Source organism: Phoenix dactylifera, chromosome 9, assembly GCF_009389715.1.
Source record: "Phoenix dactylifera cultivar Barhee BC4 chromosome 9, palm_55x_up_171113_PBpolish2nd_filt_p, whole genome shotgun sequence".
NCBI lineage: Eukaryota > Viridiplantae > Streptophyta > Magnoliopsida > Arecales > Arecaceae > Phoenix > Phoenix dactylifera.
In genome coordinates, this window is record NC_052400.1 from 19,174,651 (window position 1) to 19,194,070 (window position 19,420).

General features: G+C 36.8%; 1 protein-coding gene across 1 annotated transcript; it reads left to right on the forward strand.

The window, feature by feature from the left end:
* Positions 1-970: 970 nt before the first annotated feature.
* On the forward strand, positions 971-12,896 carry LOC103712382 (50S ribosomal protein L1). Its single transcript, XM_008799253.4, has 10 exons — positions 971-1,681; positions 3,527-3,604; positions 5,713-5,754; positions 5,848-5,953; positions 6,493-6,557; positions 6,654-6,698; positions 6,777-6,884; positions 10,751-10,838; positions 11,153-11,199; positions 12,352-12,896. Exons 1-10 carry the CDS (start codon positions 1,070-1,072, stop codon positions 12,424-12,426), a joined length of 1,266 nt encoding a protein of 421 aa, XP_008797475.2. The 5' UTR covers positions 971-1,069; the 3' UTR covers positions 12,427-12,896.
* Positions 12,897-19,420: the final 6,524 nt, after the last annotated feature.

Below are 19,420 nucleotides of genomic sequence, written 5' to 3' on the forward strand. Positions count from 1 at the left end.
GTGGTAACTCCATACGTGTCTTCAGATCTGCACCTGTATGTGAGTCTGCAAAAAAAATATATTAATAATTGCATCCTCCACAACCTATGAAGTCATCAGAATGCCTGCCCTCCCGTTACAACATGTAGTTTCTAGTGAGCTAATAAATATACGCAAAGTTTCAACCAAGATTTTCAGGAGGGGCTAATAAAATATTTGTGAGATGTATAGAGAGTGATTTTTGTTTAAGTTAATTAGAGATATATATTGTAGTTGTGTTTGGGATTTTTCTTAGACCTCGAGCATTTTGCTTGATCTATTTAATTATTTATCTCTTAAGTATTATTTATAAGAGAGAAAAAAAAGAATGAAAAGAATTTTTTATCTTATTTAGCTGAGAAAAATATAAAAGAAACAGTGTTGCACAAGAAGCAATTGATTTATGGATAGCTATTCTAGCTTACTACTTGCATATTGCTAATTTCTCCTAAGTCTATGACTATCTAAAGAGAGGAGAAAAAAAAAGATTTGGCTTGATGCTTTCTTAATTTTATTTACCTGATAATCTTTTCAGTGCAAGAAAATAATCTTGTATTTTTCCCTATATTTTTCTAATCTCTTGTTTAGTGATCATGTGAAGTTTAACGAACTTATTACGAATTAGATGCATAGTATCTTTTAGAAAATAAATCCTATAATTTGAAAATATTACTTACACGATAAATAGAGTTTTATATTTTGCATGGTTGTAGACTCATAATTTTGTACTTGATTACCTATTGACAAGACAGCAAGGAGTGAATTAGCTCTGTGATGGTCATATGATGCAATCTTAAGATCGGGCTAACAGTGACATATTGATCAATCAAGTAAATCGTAGGACTTGATTGTAAATTTTTGGAGTCACAGGGAACGTTTCAAAGATTGCGTATATTCTAACGTTCCATATCCCGCTCATATTCGTACTAACGGCCCATCCAGCCCAGCCATCAGGCCCGCTCGGTCGGTCCGATCTCTCCCTAAAACCCTCGCCGTTCGCGCACTCCTAAAAGCCAGACGCCGCCCGTTTTCGCCGTCACCCACGGTTCCGATGGCCCGCCTGGATACCCTCATATCCCACGCTCGCCGCCATTGCCTCCGACCTTCGCACGTCCCGCGTATCCCCTTCTCCTCTCCCTCCCCATTTCTAGGGTTCTTGAGGTCTCTCTCCTCGTCGTCTCCCATCAAGCCGGTTTCTTACCCCATCAAACCACATGATCCCTCCGCTCCCGAGGAGGAGGAACCCAAGACCCCTCCGCGCCCGCCGCAGAGAAGGCAGCGCGAGGATCTTCGGGCCGACTTCCAGCCTCAAGAATCTGGCCCGGAACCCCAGGCTAATGCGGGATCCCGGCCCTGGACTCGAGAAGACGCCCGGTTCGTGAAGGATATTCCGGTGATATCTTCAGTTTCCTATCCGTCCCGAGTGGCGCCTCTCCCTGAAGACAGGACAACAGCTCCGGCGGAAGAGGGAGCGGAGGAGGACAAGAATGGGAAAGATGAGCAGCTGCGAAGAGAGGCGAGGAGGATCGAATCGGATGCCCGTGGGAGGAGCTTTTTTGCTATTCAAGAAGAGGAGAAGATTCCCTTCCCGACGCTCATCAAGCTTGAGAAGAGGCCACAGAAGGTTCCTATGGATCTGGTGGAGGCCATTCGGGGAGTCAAGGTCAGTATATGATTTTATTTATTTTTTCCTTTGTATTTTGGTTAGGTTATGACGTTCTTGCGGCTTCAATTTCTTCTATCCACAAGCTTTAAGCTGCAAAGATCCGAAGAATTGTTCGGTAACTTCTTGCAGTACGGCATACTCTCGTTTGATTGTTTTGTTTGAACGTAGTTATAGCACGAAACACGATTGCATTAAAGAAAAAGCGAAACAATGTTCGTTGTTCTTTCTCTGATACGATTCTTGATCTTGACATGTCCATCTTCCCGGCTTGCAGTAAAAATGCCACCTTTAATCACGAGCAACAAACAGTAAAATATTCAACTAGTTTCTATGAAACAAAGAATGCAAGCAATTGTAGCTTGTTCGAGCAGTACATGTTTTTGAGCATTGCTTGTTGATTTACTTGGACAGTTCACATGACTAAATTAGTGCCCATAGTCCTCAACACATAGTCTAGACATCGCTGCTCTCTTATTATCAGCTATAGAGGCTAAAAATTTATCATGATAATGTGATCGTTAGCTTTTTTTTTTTTTTTTTTGGATTCCAATAAATTGGGTGGCTTAGCCTCCGCTTACGTCAGGAAAAAAAAAAAGATGATATGATCTGTAGCTTTTTCGGAATCCTTTAGATAGTTCTTTAAAGAGTTATTGCATGCACAGGGCAAATCATCTATAATTGAGGACTGAACTGATCTGTTAAAAGAATCTCCATTCGTGTAATTCTTTGGATATAAACAATGCCTTCTTCATGACCTGAATGGAAAGTCTGTTTGGAGTTTGACTCCTTTTATTATGCTAACCAATGTATAGCCCCTGAATAGGAAAGCTATGTGTGCTCTCCATTCTTTTTGAATTTAGGGTCTTCGACTCTATTGCTAGTTCTTATGCTTAACTTCTGACAGCATGCTTTCTGACATTTTCTTTGCCCACTGTTCAACGTAAAGCCCAGAGGAGAAGCTACACAAGCAAAAAGAAAGGAAAAAAAAAAGAAAGGAATAAAGAAAAGGAAAAAATAAATAAAGCATGTTTAATAACAATGATTATTGTAGATACTTGAGTTTTAATTCTGATTGATAGGTAATTTGAGTTTAAAATGAAATTAGACTTTGTCATCCCACTTTGAGGATGGCTTGCAAGTTCATTCTTTTTTCGATTGTCATTATAATGTTTGTGGTTGGTTATTTATTTTGTGTTTTTCAATAATTCAAAGATTTTGCTGACTGAACAGTAGACATTGAATTTGTGATGGCTAGAACATTGATTTTTTAGCATGAAGGGATGTGTATCTCATTGTGCATGGGTTACAGGGTACATTCTGACACTAATTGCATGTTTTGTTTCTTAAATGGACAAAATTGAGTCATGGATTATTTGTAGAAAAGGATTAAGAGAGAACATTAGTCTGATCTAATAGTTGCTATACTCATTTGGTCATTGCCATTATTTGTCTATGTTATTCAACCACAAAATATCAAGAGGAACTATGGGAAAAAATATGAGGAGTTTGTTCATACATTTAGGACTTGTTTGGGAAATCCAGCAGGAAATGCCGGACAAATCCCATTGGATACATGAATCGGACAATCATTTCCGGCCAGCCCACATCAACATGCCTCCCCATGCTCTCCCTTCCCTTCTTATGCTCTTTCCCTTCCCTCTCACTTTTCCAATGCATCCTGCCAGATCCTGGAAGATCCGGCAGGATTTTCCCAAACAGGTCCTCAAAAGATTTCTTGACTATTTTTATCTTTTTAAGCTTTAATCTTATCAGTCTTTTTTTTTGTTGTTGTTGTATAAATGCAGTTCTCATTGTTCTCTGTGACTTCTAGTCATTTTTCAGGCCAATGCAAAGCGCAAATTTGTTGAAACGGTTGAAGCTCATGTTAATTTGGGTGTTGATCCACGTCGAGGTGACCAGGTCTAGTCTACTAAACTACTTATTTTTGACTTCTTATCATGCTTAAATTGTTTAATAATGCATTAAGCCCAATTTGCTGTGCTTGTGATATGAGACCATTGTGTTTTGTAGTATACAAAATATTCCTACTTTTTTTTCATGGTTCAGGACTTATGCTTTAATAAGTAATATTGTCATAAAATCTGTTGCAAGAAAGTAAATTTTTAGCTGGTGTTATGATCGTCTCAGCCATGGAGCTAAAGTATGAAAATTGGCAAACAGCTTGAGAGTTGGGTAAACATTAAAACTAGTACCTTATAAAATATTGATAGATATTGAACAACACAAGGCTAGGAATTGCCTTTGCTTCATTTTACTGGAGGAAATGCTGTTGCAGTTTATATGAGAAAACGGTTTAATAGTTCAATACAATAATCAAGTATAATATGTGATGTTGCATTATTTTCAGTTTGAATCCATATGATGATTGTATCCATGTGTCTCATCACTGAAGGATTCAAGGTAAAGATAAACTCATTTATACTGTAGAGAATTTTTTAATTCCTGTACTTTCATGCTTGTTATCCATACTACCCTGGGACCATTTCCAGGCAGTATTTTCTAAATCAATAAACAAAAAATTAGTTGATAATACCCTGGGGCATGAGAAAATATGGATGTCAAACTGAAAGGGCTGAAAGATACAAATGTCAAAAAGCCTGAAGCTAAAGATATGCCTTGTCTAAAATCAGAAAAAGTCCATCAAAGAGTGATGATTATGGGAAATTTTCTTTTTAAGCAAATTCTGAGGAAGACTTAGTTTATGTAATGGAAGAGTGATGCCATACTACATGGATTTTTAGCATAGATGCAAATTCTCCAGTATAGTGTTTGGCCTGCTAAGCTCAAAAACTTAGCATTAGTATAATCCGTTCAAAACTGATGTACATGTATGCATGTGAATTTGTTATTATTAGTTTTGATGTTTATGTCTTTGTGGTGCAAGCATATATTGTAACTAAAATAGAATATCCACAAATATAGAGTTTTACTAAAACTAATTTGTAGTGGCTAGATGTATGATATTTGTTAGTTGACCACTCTTGGAAAGAGTAAGAGCAATCTTTGTTTTGTAAAATGCAGCAAGTTTGCTTATTTTAACAGAAACAACCATTGAAAGGAAAAAAAATATGTCATCTTTAGTTGTCAGCAGATTATATTAAATACTTGACACACATTGGATTATTATGGCATTTGTTGAATAGATAGATATGCAGTAGGACTATTTATAATGTGAAAAAAATGTTTTTTACAAGCACGAATGGTCAGGTGAAAAGCTTTATCTGGCATTTATTTTATGAATACACATGTTAGTAGACATCGAACGGAAGAGTATCTACAATAGCTTCTATATTGTTATTTACTCATAAGAGACTGAATAGCAAACATCACAAAAATGACCTCAAGTTCACATTTCTTTATGAAATGCATGGTTAGTCTTCTACACATCAATTTTTTACTTTTTATTTTCTTTTGCAAGATATTTCCCCCGTAAGTTCGAGTATTTAATTACTTTACATTTCAATGCTGTGTTCATAATGATATTTGATTTGTTGAGCCATGATATATAGCTATCTAGTAAGTAAGTTGTATGGTAGCTTTGTACGTGTTGATGTGCCATGTTGTGTCATGAATTGCCAAGTAATGTTGCTGTCAAGGTAACAAGGAAGTTGACATTTCATGGGCTAAGAACACAGAAGTGAACGTCATCTGCTGAATTATGATATTCGTGGCCAATGAAATCTAATTTTAAGTAACTTTTGTTGTGTCATTGATCATCCAATGGACAAGCATCCAAAAATGTTGGCCTTTCTGGTAGTCTGGTAAATAGGCTATGTAAATCTTCCAATTAGCCTTAATAAAAGTCTTGAATCATGGAAGGAACCTCCCAAGAAAATTGAGTGTCTATATTGATTGATTGTTTACTTTGTCAACTAACAAACTAACCACTTCTAACCTCGGATCAGTTGATTCATATTTAAGTTGCTATGTCATATCAATATATAGCTGTCATAACTAGTTTGCTTCTTCACTGTGCTGCTTTTCACAATATTGATATGGTGTTGCAGATGGTGCGTGGTGCTTTGACACTGCCTCATGGCACTGGAAAGGTACCTTTCAGTGGCAAATAATAAGCCATTCAGTTTACATAAAGTAAATTTGTTTTATTTAGTACTGATAGTTGATCATCTCTTTTTTTTCAGACTGTTAGAGTAGCAGTGTTTGCTGAAGGGCCTGCAGCAGATGAAGCCAGAGCTGCAGGAGCTGACGTAGTTGGCGGCGATGAACTTATTGAGGAAATTAAAAATGGTATTATATTTGCATAATTCTTAATGTGCTAGCTTTGAAGTCTTTTAAGAGAGTCATAAAGGGCTTGATCTTTGACAGAAAGCAAGCCCTTTGTGCATGGTTCTGACATGCCAACTATCTGGTGATATGCATTGTTAGAATTTTGTTGGTTTTTCTGCAGTAACCATTATTTCTCTGTTTATGAATTTTCCAGGATGTCTTTTTGACTATTCAATCTGTGAGCTCTCTTTATTCTGTTTTAATATTATCTGTTTGATGTGTAGTAGTGCTTAAACATATTATCCGTTCTAAAGCCTGCACATCCTGTGACTTATGTTAATAAACTTGCATAATCAAGATAATGTTTTATTGGTAACCATGCAGAATTTTGTGCATGTTTGGTTTGTGCACAACTGCAGTAGCTTGGTCACGTATGGCTATGCAATAGTGTTTGGATTTTTATCTGCTTGTCACCAGATGAAGTGTCATCTCAGCAATTTGATTTCTGCAATACTTCAAATAATTTATTCATCTTATGCTTCTGAACGTAAACCCTGCAGGAGGGGGCAAACTTAACTTTGACAAGTGTATCGCAACTCCTATGTTTATGCCCCGTCTTTCCAAGGTTCATATCATGAAAGTTCTATGAAAAACTCTACTGCATATTTCGATTACTGAGATATCTCAGTTATTCATGGACTTACAAATCTTCCTTTATTAGATTGCCAGGATCCTTGGTCCACGTGGTTTGATGCCGAATCCTAAAGTGAGTTTCTTCAGTTATTTCCATCTAAGCCATGGTAGATATGTTGACAGTGCTGCTCAACTTGTCTTTTTTATACAGCTAGGATCTGTGACAAGTGATGTTTCTGGTGCGGTAAATGCGGCAAAATGCGGTCGGATTGATTTTAAAATTGATAAAACTGCTATTGTGCATGCAGGCCTTGGGAAGGTATGCTACTCGTGTACTTATTTCCTGTGTATGAGAGTAAGATTAAGATAGCAGGCTTACCATACTATAGACTAAATTTAGAAACTTACATGTGTATACAAATTCTGTTAGTCTATATATATCATGAGTAGAATTTCTGTATTGCACAGGCATGCATGGGTATCAGGAATCTCGTCTACCAAGCATGTCTGTTTTATGAAACCTGATGCATGACAAATAAACTTAGTTACTGGATATGAATATTTGCTGTTGCAATCTATTTTTCTGTACATATAAGAAAAAGAATAAATTTGTGATTTTATTCATATTAGAACCATACATTGCTCAAATGTTGGACTTACAAACATCTACACCTTGAAGATCTAGTCAGTAATGTCTGGTAACATGCCTTGGACATGTCTAATATGGTATATGGAGTCTGGAGTGCTATTGTTACAGATGACGAGAAGTAGCAGGAGCTAGAGAAGACTGTGAGTAGCAATTCACAGTTTTATCCTTGAAAAGGATTTCGAAGATAGTGGGCCGAGTGTCTTATTGTTTAAGTATGATGTCGTAGTGATCTACACCCTCGATTCAAGAACATGAGGGTGGTAAAGCAATGAGAAGTTCAGATTTGTACTGATTGATAAAATTCTCGCAGATGGGCATCATGCAATGGTCACTCAGGATTTTTATGTTTGTGGGGAGTCTGCAGGGTCATTAAAATTCTCTGTGCAGGAGATATAGGCATTTTCAAGGACGCAGACCATAGAACGGGAGGATTCTCTACAAAATTGAGTAAACTGGTTCAATGGCTGGGCCATTGTAGTCCCTTGTGATATTAATGAAGTTTATACTTGTTCTATGTGTTGGATGCAAGGTTAAAAATTTTGGTTTGAAGCATGTTCTAACCTAACTTGTGCAATAAGGTTTTGGATGGTCCAGAATAAAAGCAAACTAGAGGATAAAGTTAGGACTAAGAAAATAAATAAAAAAGCATTAGTCATCTTATAGGTATGAAATGAAGATAATATAAAATTTAAGGGCTTCTCAATCAAGATTTTAAGTCCTAGCAAGACGGGGGATGTCTCGGCCATCTCGTCCCATTCCTATGAGAAAATGGGACCTGGATGGGGTCGGGACTCTAAAACCTATTCATGCGAGGAGAGAAGAAGAAAGAGGAAAGAAAGAAGGGAAGGAAAGATTAAGAAAAAGGAAAAAGTAAGAGGAAAGAAGAAGAAAGAGGAAAGAAAGAAAGGAAGGGAGAAGGAAAAAAAAGGAATGAGAGAAGGAAGAAAGGAAAGAGAAAGAAAAAGAAAAAGAAAAAAGAAATAAAGGAATGGATAAGAATAAGAAAGAAAAGGAAAGGAAAGAAAGAAAGGTAGAAGAAAAGGAAAGGAAAGAAAGAAGAAAAAAGAAAAAAGAAAGAAAGAAAAAAAGAAAAGGAGAGAGATTGGGGATATCTACCATAATACATGACCGAAAATGCTGCTGGGATAGGGCGGGACAATAAGATGTCCCGTTCCATGGAGAAACCGGGCACCTCTGTTTTACGGAATTTAAAACCTTGTTCTCAATTATATATTAATATTTTGAAGTTAAGATGTTCCGTTATAAATAGTGTAAACATATTCTATATTTCCTTGCCCCCCACCGAAAATAGAAAATCCACTTGCTAGATAACCGGCGGGCCTCCAAACGGATAATCTCAAACACTATTGACGCCCTCAAAACAGATCATTTCAAAGTTGGCCCTCCCACCTTCCCACTCGGTCTGTTTCCCACTATGTGGGCCTTATCTCCGCACTTTGTTTGGAATTTCATATGTCTATCAAAATTCCTAGTTCAACAATAAAAGAATAAACTGAGTTTCACTGAACAAAACTTATAGTCGCTTGGCTCTATCTTCCATTTCTTATTGTATCTCAATCCCTCTAAGGTCTAATTCCATTTTTAGTGAAGCTCTGATTCGAAAATCAAACAAAATACATATTTTACCTTCATATATAAACAAATATTATTTATTGTCATTTATATATTAATAATTTGGATTTACTTCTAAAAAAGTAAATTGGATTTCATATTTTTATTCTTTCTTAATTTTATATCTTTATCTCTCAAAAATATTAACTTTACAACCTTGTAAGATTACGTTAATATATAGTTTAAATTATTTTGATTTACTACTACAACAATAAAAATTATAATCAAATAATCCCCTTAACACTTGCTCCCCTGCTCCCCACCTTGCTTAGTTCTTTACACCTAACCCTACAATGATTTCCCTAGCAAATTCCATCAGGCTATAATAATCCATTTTTGTTATTCTGATTGAAGTATTTGTTATTCAATATTTAGATCCTTTTATCTTAATTCAATATATGGTTGCTGATATGTCATGTGAGTACCACTTTAACTGGCTGACCACTATAAGTTGTGATGATTTTCTTCCTTTTTTTTTTAATGTGGTGGATTTCATTTCGCAATTAGCCTTGTGATTCTCACTTGAGAAAACAAAGGGAGGAATACTGGTCCATGTACAAATGTGAAAATATAGGATCATGCCTCTAGACATTAGAAGGGGAGAGGCTGCTATGATTTCTCTTATTGCTGGAATATGATATCTGTTTAAGGGCTTACATATAAAGAGAACAAAAATAGAGGTAGGTGAAGACATGTCTAGTAGGGGTAGATTTTGTTGAACTAGAAAAGTGCTTTTGATGTGTCAGATGTGACCAATGCATGCCTTGATGGACGAAGGAAAAACTTAATGAAACAACCAACTATAACACCTGCCAGGTCAAACAATTTTGAATGCTCAGCCATAAAGAATGCTGAGATATATGCAATTGAAGACATTTGCAGAGATGGAAGGCTGATATGAAAATGCAGTAAAGGATAAAAATCATAGAACATGAAAGTGGCACATTAGAGGCATAGGAGTTTTACCAACTGATTATGACAGGAACTAATCTACAACATGCATGTACAATGAAGATTTGACGGGACTTCGGTAGAGTCCTTAGACTTTCATTGGAGGATTAAAAAAGAGGTGGAAGACCTGTAGTCACATGTATGGATGCTGTGAAAATGGATTTGGAAACACTTGCAGTAATGCTGGAGGTAGTGCATAGTAGGAATAGATAGTAAAAGGACTCGAGTTGAACCCAAATTTTTGGACAATTCTGGATAATTGAGGCTATGAATTTCTTTTTATTACAATGTTTTCTCTTCCTTTTTGAAGGATTGAGCTCGCTTGTCAACCATTAGGCTGTAGATTCACCCCGTCAAAAAAAATTCTTAGCTCTTGAACTCTGGGTCTTGTAAAATTCAGTCAAAATCAGATCTAGTTTCCAGTGTATACCTGATCCAGAATCAGGTCTACATCACTGGGGTTGTTTAAAAGAAAAAAAGGATGGCCCAATGCACAAGGCTTCCAAGGGTTAGATGTATGCAGTCTTACCCCTGCTTCCAGATAGGTGGTTTCTGTGTCTTGAACCAATGTCACCCAGGTCATGATAGAACAACCTTATCATTGTGCTAAGTTTCATGTGCGACCTTGCCATTGCATCTCTGAAGTTGTTTAGAAGTAAATAAATAAAATAAGCATACACCATGGCAGTACTTGAGGAGTTGTTTCATGTGCAACCGTACCATTGCATCTTTGAAGTTGTTTAGAAGTAAATAAATAAAATGAGCATACACCTTTGCAGTACTTGAGGAGCCGGCTTGCTTCCATCATGACATGCAATCTATAATAATTATTTGTGCTCTCAAAATTTGGAGCTGAACGCTTTCGATAGTTGTGTATGTAAGCATATGAGCGGTTATAAATCAGAATCATCAGATGAAACTAAAATACTGTTCCTTGATGCGGCCATTTACAGGTGAACTTTTCTGAGGAGGCCCTCCGTGAAAATATTGGAGCTTTTGTACATGCTCTTTTGCTTGCAAAGCCTGTGGGACTGAAAAGAAGTAAGTAGCTTCATGATTTCATTTGTATTTTATGCATTTTTATATTGTTATGGAATGCTATCTGATGTGTATCTTAGGAACATGCAGAAGCTTCAGTATAGTGTGGTTCATAAAGTTCAGAGCAAAGAGCATTGCTCCAGATGTTAAACAGGATCACCATGATTATCATAATAGATGAAAAATGTTCATTTTGCTATCACCATATGAAAGCTAGAACGACTTTTAGGCTTTTCATGCTTTTTCTTCGCCATAAAGTGCTTTATTAAGCATTTTTCAAGTGTATATGTTAATGAATTGTGTTTTGGGTGTTGCAGCTTCCAAATATGCTGGATATGTGAAGAATTTCACATTGAGTAGCACGGTGAGTAAAACTCTTTCCTTTTCTAGGTACCAAGAGTATACACCTAAACTTTACATGTTGATACAGAAGGTCATGGAAAATCAACTATACAGTTTAAATGGCTAGATCTGAGACCAGTGAAAAATACATTGTGGGCCCTCCAAATTTAGATTTCTAGTGTTAAGAGTGACAAAACTTAAAAGCTTGAGCAGTTTCACCCCTACAAATTGAGTTGTTTCAAATTGGACAGCCTTCCGTAATAGCACTGGTGGTTTGCTTTAATTTATGATCATCCAAATGCTCTGAAGTTTGTCAGGTTTTATGATATTAAGACAGGCAGATTATGGTCAGTTGTGTATGGTCTTGATTTATATTGCTCAAGTAATTGCCATACTCATAAAACGTGATGTGAGAACATGTGGAACCTACCATCCACTTTCTGCACATATCAATCACTGGTACGCATGTGTAGCAGTCACCCTCCTGGAGGCAGCACTGGTTGACATGGCAAAAAATTGCTGGTAGCATAAACAATGTGCCCGCTTTCATCCTATTTAGATATACGAATTGCTCATACTGCTGACTGTGATTTTTTTCTTTTTTTAAATCCAGTTTATGTTGATGGTTGTCCTATAGGTATGATTATAGCTTTTGCCCAGTTTACTTAAATAAGCAGGCATCTTCTTTGACTGGTCAGTCTGGTCCTAGTTTGGAACGCTTGTTCATGAAGCAAAAGAATTCTAGATCTGAAATGGAATAATTCGCACTGCCAACTTATGCAAGATGTAATTTACCTTACTCAGTACCTTCTGGTATCTGTTATTATTGATTGAATTTACTACCCTCAAGTATGGAGTTAAAAAGCAAAATTCTCGTTGGGCTAAAATGAAATATAAAAATTCACGCATACAAGAGGGAGGGAGGAAGACCCCAGGAGTTATTCTGTTTGAAAGGGAAAAGAAGGCTACATTTGCTGTAGCTGAATATAGCATGTAACTCTTATAAAACTTATGTCAAATATGTACCACTTGCGATGATCGAGGACCTGTTTCATATTGTTTTCTATGTTCTGATAACTCAAATAATTGTTTCCTCTGTTCATTAAACTTATCTGCATACCTTATGGTTGTTTGTCATCGACCAATCTACTAAAATTCTTCCGTCTTCGTGCAGATGGGACCTGGATTTCCTGTTTCAATACCGTCATTATCTGCGGCTGCAGATCATTATAAGTTACAAGTCAAGTAGTGATCATTTTTTTCATTCGCATTTTCAGTAGAGCTGGCAAGTGGAGTCAGATGCAATTATGCATGCGCTGCCTAATTTTACAGCTACCAACAATCGTATACCCAAAGATTGTAACCTGAACTTCTGAGGTCTAGGTCCTGCCATTTTTGCTCCTCTAAATGATGTTTTGGTTGCGGATTTGGCTATTTTCTCCTTGATGGCAACTGTGGATGCTGCAACAGGAATTGTTGCCATCACAACCAGCTGCGTTATCAGATGCGAGGTGCTTAGGGCTAGTTCTTAAATTGTGAGGCGCCCATTCTTTTTTTAAAAAAAAATTGTGTATGTTAATGCCTACGTCTGCTTATTTCTCTTTCTTTTGCCAGTGATTTCCTTTCAAATTAAAGATTTGCTGTAATGTTGTTGCTGTGAAGTAACAGTCGTGCCAACCCTTCTGGATCGTGTTTCATAAAGTCTAGTATTTTAGCTTCTTTTCTTCTTCTTTTTTCAGTTGATAAATGATACCGTCTGGAAAAATTATTTAGAGGGCCTTTAGAGGGAATTCCATTGTCGCTGAATAATTTTCTATAGTAATCCTTGTGCAATTCTGTTTGCAGTATTGCTCATCTCTCTCTTTAAAATCTGAATCTGCAATGATATGTTTAAGAACTTCAGGACTTGCATGGGGAATCCTAGCAATCAGGTTGCTACCTGTTAAGAGCGGGATACGAAGCAATATCAAAAATTTTGTTTGGTAATGCGCGATCTCTGAACATTAATGAAACATAGCTAGGGTATCCATATCTTTGCGCTAAGCAAGTTTGTATAGAGTTTGCTCTATTGTGGACGGTTGTGGATGACTTCTTTATACCTGTCAGTTATATTAGCATAACTGTATTGCTTCGCAAATTTTTATAGCTTTTACGGTGATTTGGGGTGTTCCATGGGGAGATGTCCTTAGTCTTCCTTGTTTCTTTTCTTGCAGTATAATTGAAGACTTGCTTGATGTACTTTGAGGTGCAATCCAGATGAGAAGTCATATTGCTCCTTGGATTTTCTAGTTTAAAAAAAGACAAAAAAAATCTTCCGCCAGCTGCAGATATGTTTACGAGAGTACTTAGCAATAGCATTAGCTTGCAAGGCAATAATTACACCAGTGATGTTGATAAGGATATGTGCAGAAAATAGGTAATCACTTTAGCTAACCAAAACAGGCAATTAAATAGATAATAATTTATAGAAAATAAGCATACATGTAGTACTAATATATGAATTAAATCTTTTTTAAAATATTAAATTTTAATTTATGGATTCAATTTTTTTAAAAATATTGAATTCATCTTATCAATTTTGAGTTATGCCCATACCTTTCTTGTAGCAGGGCTATAACACTGGCTAATTTTCTTGTAATGAGTTGCGCATCATCTTGCAATATAGTCCTTCAGGACCGCGTATCTGCTTGCGGTATGTTGCTCTTCATATTGGACACAATTTTTAGGACAATTTGTGTGCCAACGTATTAGCCGTCATTGGCGAGATCCTCAGCATAACCAAGTCAAAATTTAGATAGTTCTAGATTTCATATTTTAGTTCTAAAATCATGCGGTGTCAAAATCAATCATATCCATAATAAGATTATATATTGTCTTATTATTCCAAAATAAAATATTTTATAATATACTATCCATCAAATTCATGCATCATGAATAATACCACTCAAAAGTCATGAATATAATAATTTAATAACTACCGATAGATTTAGAAAAAGTGAGAAATCACTTACCACTTTTCTTGTTATTAAAACAAGTCAAACATGCTAAATTACATCAACCTCGTAAGAATTAAAATTATCATCCTCTCAGGAAATAACTTGCTACGTCCGCTTATCCCGATTTTTGTTAAAAATCTCTGAGAAAGAAAGGGGAAAATGAAGAAAGGACGGGGGCCGCTTGCGAGCTCTTGCGCCTTAAACGCGCACCCGGTCCGAGTGCACCGCCTGTGACTGCGTCCTCTTCATTTGTCTCCATGAACTTTATATTATCTCCCGAAAAGCTTTTTCACGTCAAAAAGTTACCGTCCAATCATTGTGGGCACAATCACATTGCTACTTGCAATGCTGCTGCACGACCCAGCTCTTAGTTCAAACTTCAGAGCCCCCTTCCGTCGTTCCCACGGGTTCCAAGCTGATTCGGACATGGTTAGGAAACTTGGAGTCTGTTTTAATATTCTTGCAGGACTCACCTAGCCCATATCATTTAAAAGTCTGTCTAAATCCCAGCTTAAATTTCAGCTTTTAGGCTTATCGGTCCGTAAGAAGAAAAAACCCATAGAGGTTTTCTTTTTTTTTTTTCTTTCCACTGGATTCAGACTTGGGTGTTGGCTTGATATGCGCTATATTCAAATGAGCTTTCTAATTCATGAATTTGTTAGAAAATTCAACCCAAATCTTGTTAGATTGCCAAAAAAAGGCCCTCAATGGAAATAAGGACTCATTCCGAAGAGACATGGAGACGAACAAAGCTTCACCATCAAAGGTTACACCATGTGAAACCCCAACCTTTTAAGTCAAGATCAAGCAGCTGCAAATTACCACCCAGAACCTAGGCACTTGGGAAGGAACCTCTTACTTCATAAAAGGTCTTCCCAAAAGCCCTAATTCCTTGTATCATAAAACTAGATTTAACATCGTAAAGATCCTTCCTGGCGTCCTTGTTAGGAGCTTGAATCAAATTAGATCTAATGTTAGGCTGGTGCAAATCCAATTAAATCCAACCACAAACACTACGATTAGCTTGTGATGAGATGCAAATAAGCCTATATCCCAGTGTCTCTTGATGAACATGGATTATAAATTGGGTCCAGTCTAAGACCATTCATAATGATCCAAGATCTCACCAAAAGGATTAGCCGAAAGAAGGTTACAAATTTACCTCAAAAAAAAAAAAAAAAAAACAAGAAGAAAAACAAGGTGAAGGTGGATCCCATGTCAAGTCACCAAGCCACGCTGGCAGCTTCTTCTTTCTTTTGATGTTGAAAAATAAAAAAGAAAAGAATCCAGTTTATGTAGACAAACATGAAGCTCTGTTGATTAAATGATTTTGTCAGTCAGGAGTGCTGGAACTGAGTTATTTCACTGTTTCTCTTAACGTAGGAAAATTATGTGACAACCAAGCTCTTCAGGTCTTTCATCCTGAATTTAATCTAATCAGACTGCAATTTGCAAGGTCGACATAGCAACTTTAGGGATGCTTCTCACTTGCTCCTTGGAAGTGTTATGCGTGTTGCCATTAACAATTGTGGTCGAGCTATCTCCCACTCTTCGTTGGGTTTTGTCATTAGAGTGGAATTTACTTTGTCTCACACTCTTCGGCCCCATCTCCCATAATTGAGGCAAAGGGGCATCAACATAGAGTTGACAAATTGATATATAGGAGGCACAGTTCATTTGACTACAAAGCCCTGCCTCTGTATGTGATTGAGCAAATTGGTTCAGATATTTGGGATGGTGGCCGATGCGAGGTAGGCTTTCATTGGACTCGGACCATATCTTCGGTCCAAAAGCGAACTGGTCCCAAACCCCCCGAATGACCCCAATAAGGCCCAGACCTTGGTGTCGCCATCCCGGTACACAAACCAAATAGATTTGCAAGAACAGGCCGGCCCGGCCCATATTGAGTCAAGTGCAACCATGTACCCTGGGGGAAGGTGTTGCATATTTTCGTGTGAAGGAGGATTAACTTTTCTTCACGCGAATCCGCCGTTGGATCACCCACGCACAGATCATCCAAATTTAGTCGTTCGGCCTCTGCCTCCATGATCTAATGGTAGATTCGCGTGGCAAAAGATACAACCCCAACCCATCACCGTCGAGCCGATGTAAACCAGGAGCTGGATTCCAGGTGGATCATATGTTACAACTGGCAAAGACATAGCCTTTTTAATCAAAACAATATCAGCAGCATCTAAAAAAATATTATTTTAAAAACATATTTAGTTAGAAAAAGTTGGACTCTGAAATAGAAATGAAAATGAGTGATTTCAATTCCAATATTTTGTTGGAGGGAATCTCATTTCTATTTCAATTCTAAAAAAAAAAAAAGCTCCAATCTTTCAAAATTCAATACGAATTCTCTTATAGTATTTAAATTCCAGTTCGATTAGTTTTTCAATTCTAGTCATGAACTAGATGTATCAGAGAATATGGTCTAATTTTCATTCCCATCTTTTACCATTTTGTTCGTGAACAAACTGTATCCTAACCGTATGAAATAGATAACTACATACATATATATACATACGTACGTACGTACATACATACATATATTCAAATTATGTTTTTTTTTTAAGAGACACACGAGGAGCCGTATAATTTATCGTTACATGTTTTCATTTAGATTTTTATTATGTGGGTAACAAGGTTTGCGCATGGTAAAGTGGCCATTAAAGTATTTCACGTCCTTTTTGGAAACGTACGAGTTTTGCCCCCCGATTTACAGGCACGGATGCTTATGTCATGCATGTGCTGCGTGATGAGGCGCCCGACAGCACATGGGATGCGTCGCGCTCGCCAACGAACCATTCGACCATAGAGCCATAGAGGATGTGAGGCGAACCACCACGTACGCGCCATGTGACGGAAACATGGGAACGCGGAATTGGTTCCGTAGTCAGTGCAGGGTCCCCTAATCGGGGCATTATAATAACATATCAACACGTGACAGGACCAAAAGAGAATCCTTTAGAGACTATTATATAATGACACGACTATCTGTCTTGACCGCGAGTGCTACGACTGTCAAAAAAAAAAACTTTTCTTACTTTGGCTGCTTCACTGCACCCAAAAAATAAATTATATACGGACAGCAAACAATTTTGACTACAAATACACCAATAAATACAATCACCTGAGACCATCGTCAACTATTACGCTTAAATATATAGTTCTCACCCCTTGAATTACTTTCTCATATGTGTGTCAATTCAATCTAATCTGCATTGAATCCAGACAGCGGAGATGTTCCCCAGCTTCGCCATGACCGCTGAGAAGTCATTGGCAAATATTGCATTATAGGTGTTCTAAAGTACAGAGCAATGCTTAAGCTATTTGTTTAACTTGATTTAATACATTAGTTATTTGTTTAGTAAAATAATTAGATTTATGTTCAAATTTTTAACTCATTTAATAAAAAAAATTTATATTGACAATTTTTGACCAATTTTATATTCGAGCCTATTTGTATATGGTCCAACCTAACTCAATTGCTTTTCCTACTTTAATGTCCAACCAGCGAGTCGATAGGTTGATCGTTAAAGAACTCTTGGTTCGATTGAAGCAGGCCATGGTGGACTATAATAAATGTATTATAAAAAGACTAATTTATTATTAACACCTACTAATCATATATTTGAAATTTGACATAATAAGATAGGTTAGAGTTTAAATACTCTCTACTTGATTTTTTTTTGGGATTAAATATATAATCGAGTTTGGTTTTAGGTTTTCCTGTATAGGTGCATCCAAATCCAAGCCAACAGAGTAAAGCTTTGGATATGACTTTGGAACCTAAACCAAACCCAATAGTTTATTAGATTTACTCTTTGTACCTAAACTCTATATTTCAGTTCAATTTTGGATAGGGTTAGCAGGCTGTCGGCCTTTATTGATACTCCTGCACGAAGCCTCTTATTGCGTGCGACGTGCCAACATTGCATATAATAAGAAGTCTAAGCAACGGTAAGTATCGCGAGTGAAATAAGGGCACCAGTCAGCTACTCCAGCTGGATTTTGTGACATGATCTCCTTAATTTGCTACTAGTTTTACTCAGCAGTAACATTTTTGTTAGGATGCATTTACTATTATTTTTTTAAAACATATTGCTAGAAAAATATACATGAGCCAAAATAATGAATATAGTTTTAATAATAACACATGATAAAGTTCAATAGCTGCAAATAATTCATTGTGAATCTATCTTCTTCCACGTAGCAAACTTATACTCTATTTTGCCTTTATTAGTCTAAACTTCCTTCTTTAGAAAACAATATTGCCATTTAGTGTAACCAATCTAAGCCTTAATATAAAGTTCATGTCATTTGACAGTATACATAGTCTCTACTATTTCTTTTGTTCTCAAACGCAAGAAGATGTTAGAGAAATATAGAGTTGGAGAGTCTTAAGCACCCTTGCGAGCCCTAACGATGTACTGGGTTCAGATCGGGTTATAGGGTAGGAAATTCAAAATTGCTTCAAAAATTAAATGGATTGGATCGGATCAGATCAGGTCGAAATCTAGTGAACCTAGATCCGACCCAAAAATAAAATGAGTCCAATTTTAGAATCCGATCTGATCCATGGTTTTTTTAAATTGAGTCAAATCATGTCTAAATGAGTTAGGCCGGATCGGATTAGGGATTAAACAAAACTTATTTGCACTGCTATGGATGATCATGTGACTGATCCTCATAATAATATTTTTTTAATAAATTTTAATATATCACTGAGCCAACTTGCGCATAGATGCGGACAAATGCCATCAACGTTGAGTAGGGTGGGTGACCCATGAGTGACCAGCAAGCAACATCGAGTTCGGTGGGTGATGAGTCACTTACGCTTATAGAGACAGGCGGATCTATTAGTTTTTTTTTTTTTTTTTGACTTCTTATCTATCTGTGCTAATGACGCATGTGCTGGCCATAGTCTTTGCTCCAAAAAAAAAAAAACATATTGACCCAAAAAAAAATAAGAATAATAATAAAAGAAAGTTCACCATGAAAGAAGTCACATGATATAAAATTGGGTTAGATGTCGTCGGTGTAGAACAAGATACATCATATGGTAGAAGGTGATCGTTCGGTGGGCATCCTCCATAATCAACCTAAGATATCTCGAAAAGATAATTTGAAACCAGGAGATGTCGCATATTCTAACCATAGCAGTGGAGATGGCGTTGGCTACAAGAGTAAATTCATGGATTAAATGAGGCAGGGATCAAACGAGGATTTTTTTGGAAATTT

Excerpts from the sequence above, each read along its gene's own strand:
- LOC103712382 (XM_008799253.4), top strand. The coding sequence starts at position 1,070 with ATGGCCCGCCTGGATACCCTCATATCCCACGCTCGCCGCCATTGCCTC. Across the intron at positions 5,954-6,492 it reads TATTGAGGAAATTAAAAATG|GAGGGGGCAAACTTAACTTT; the intron begins GTATTATATTTG and ends TAAACCCTGCAG. Across the intron at positions 6,699-6,776 it reads GTTTGATGCCGAATCCTAAA|CTAGGATCTGTGACAAGTGA; the intron begins GTGAGTTTCTTC and ends TTTTTTATACAG.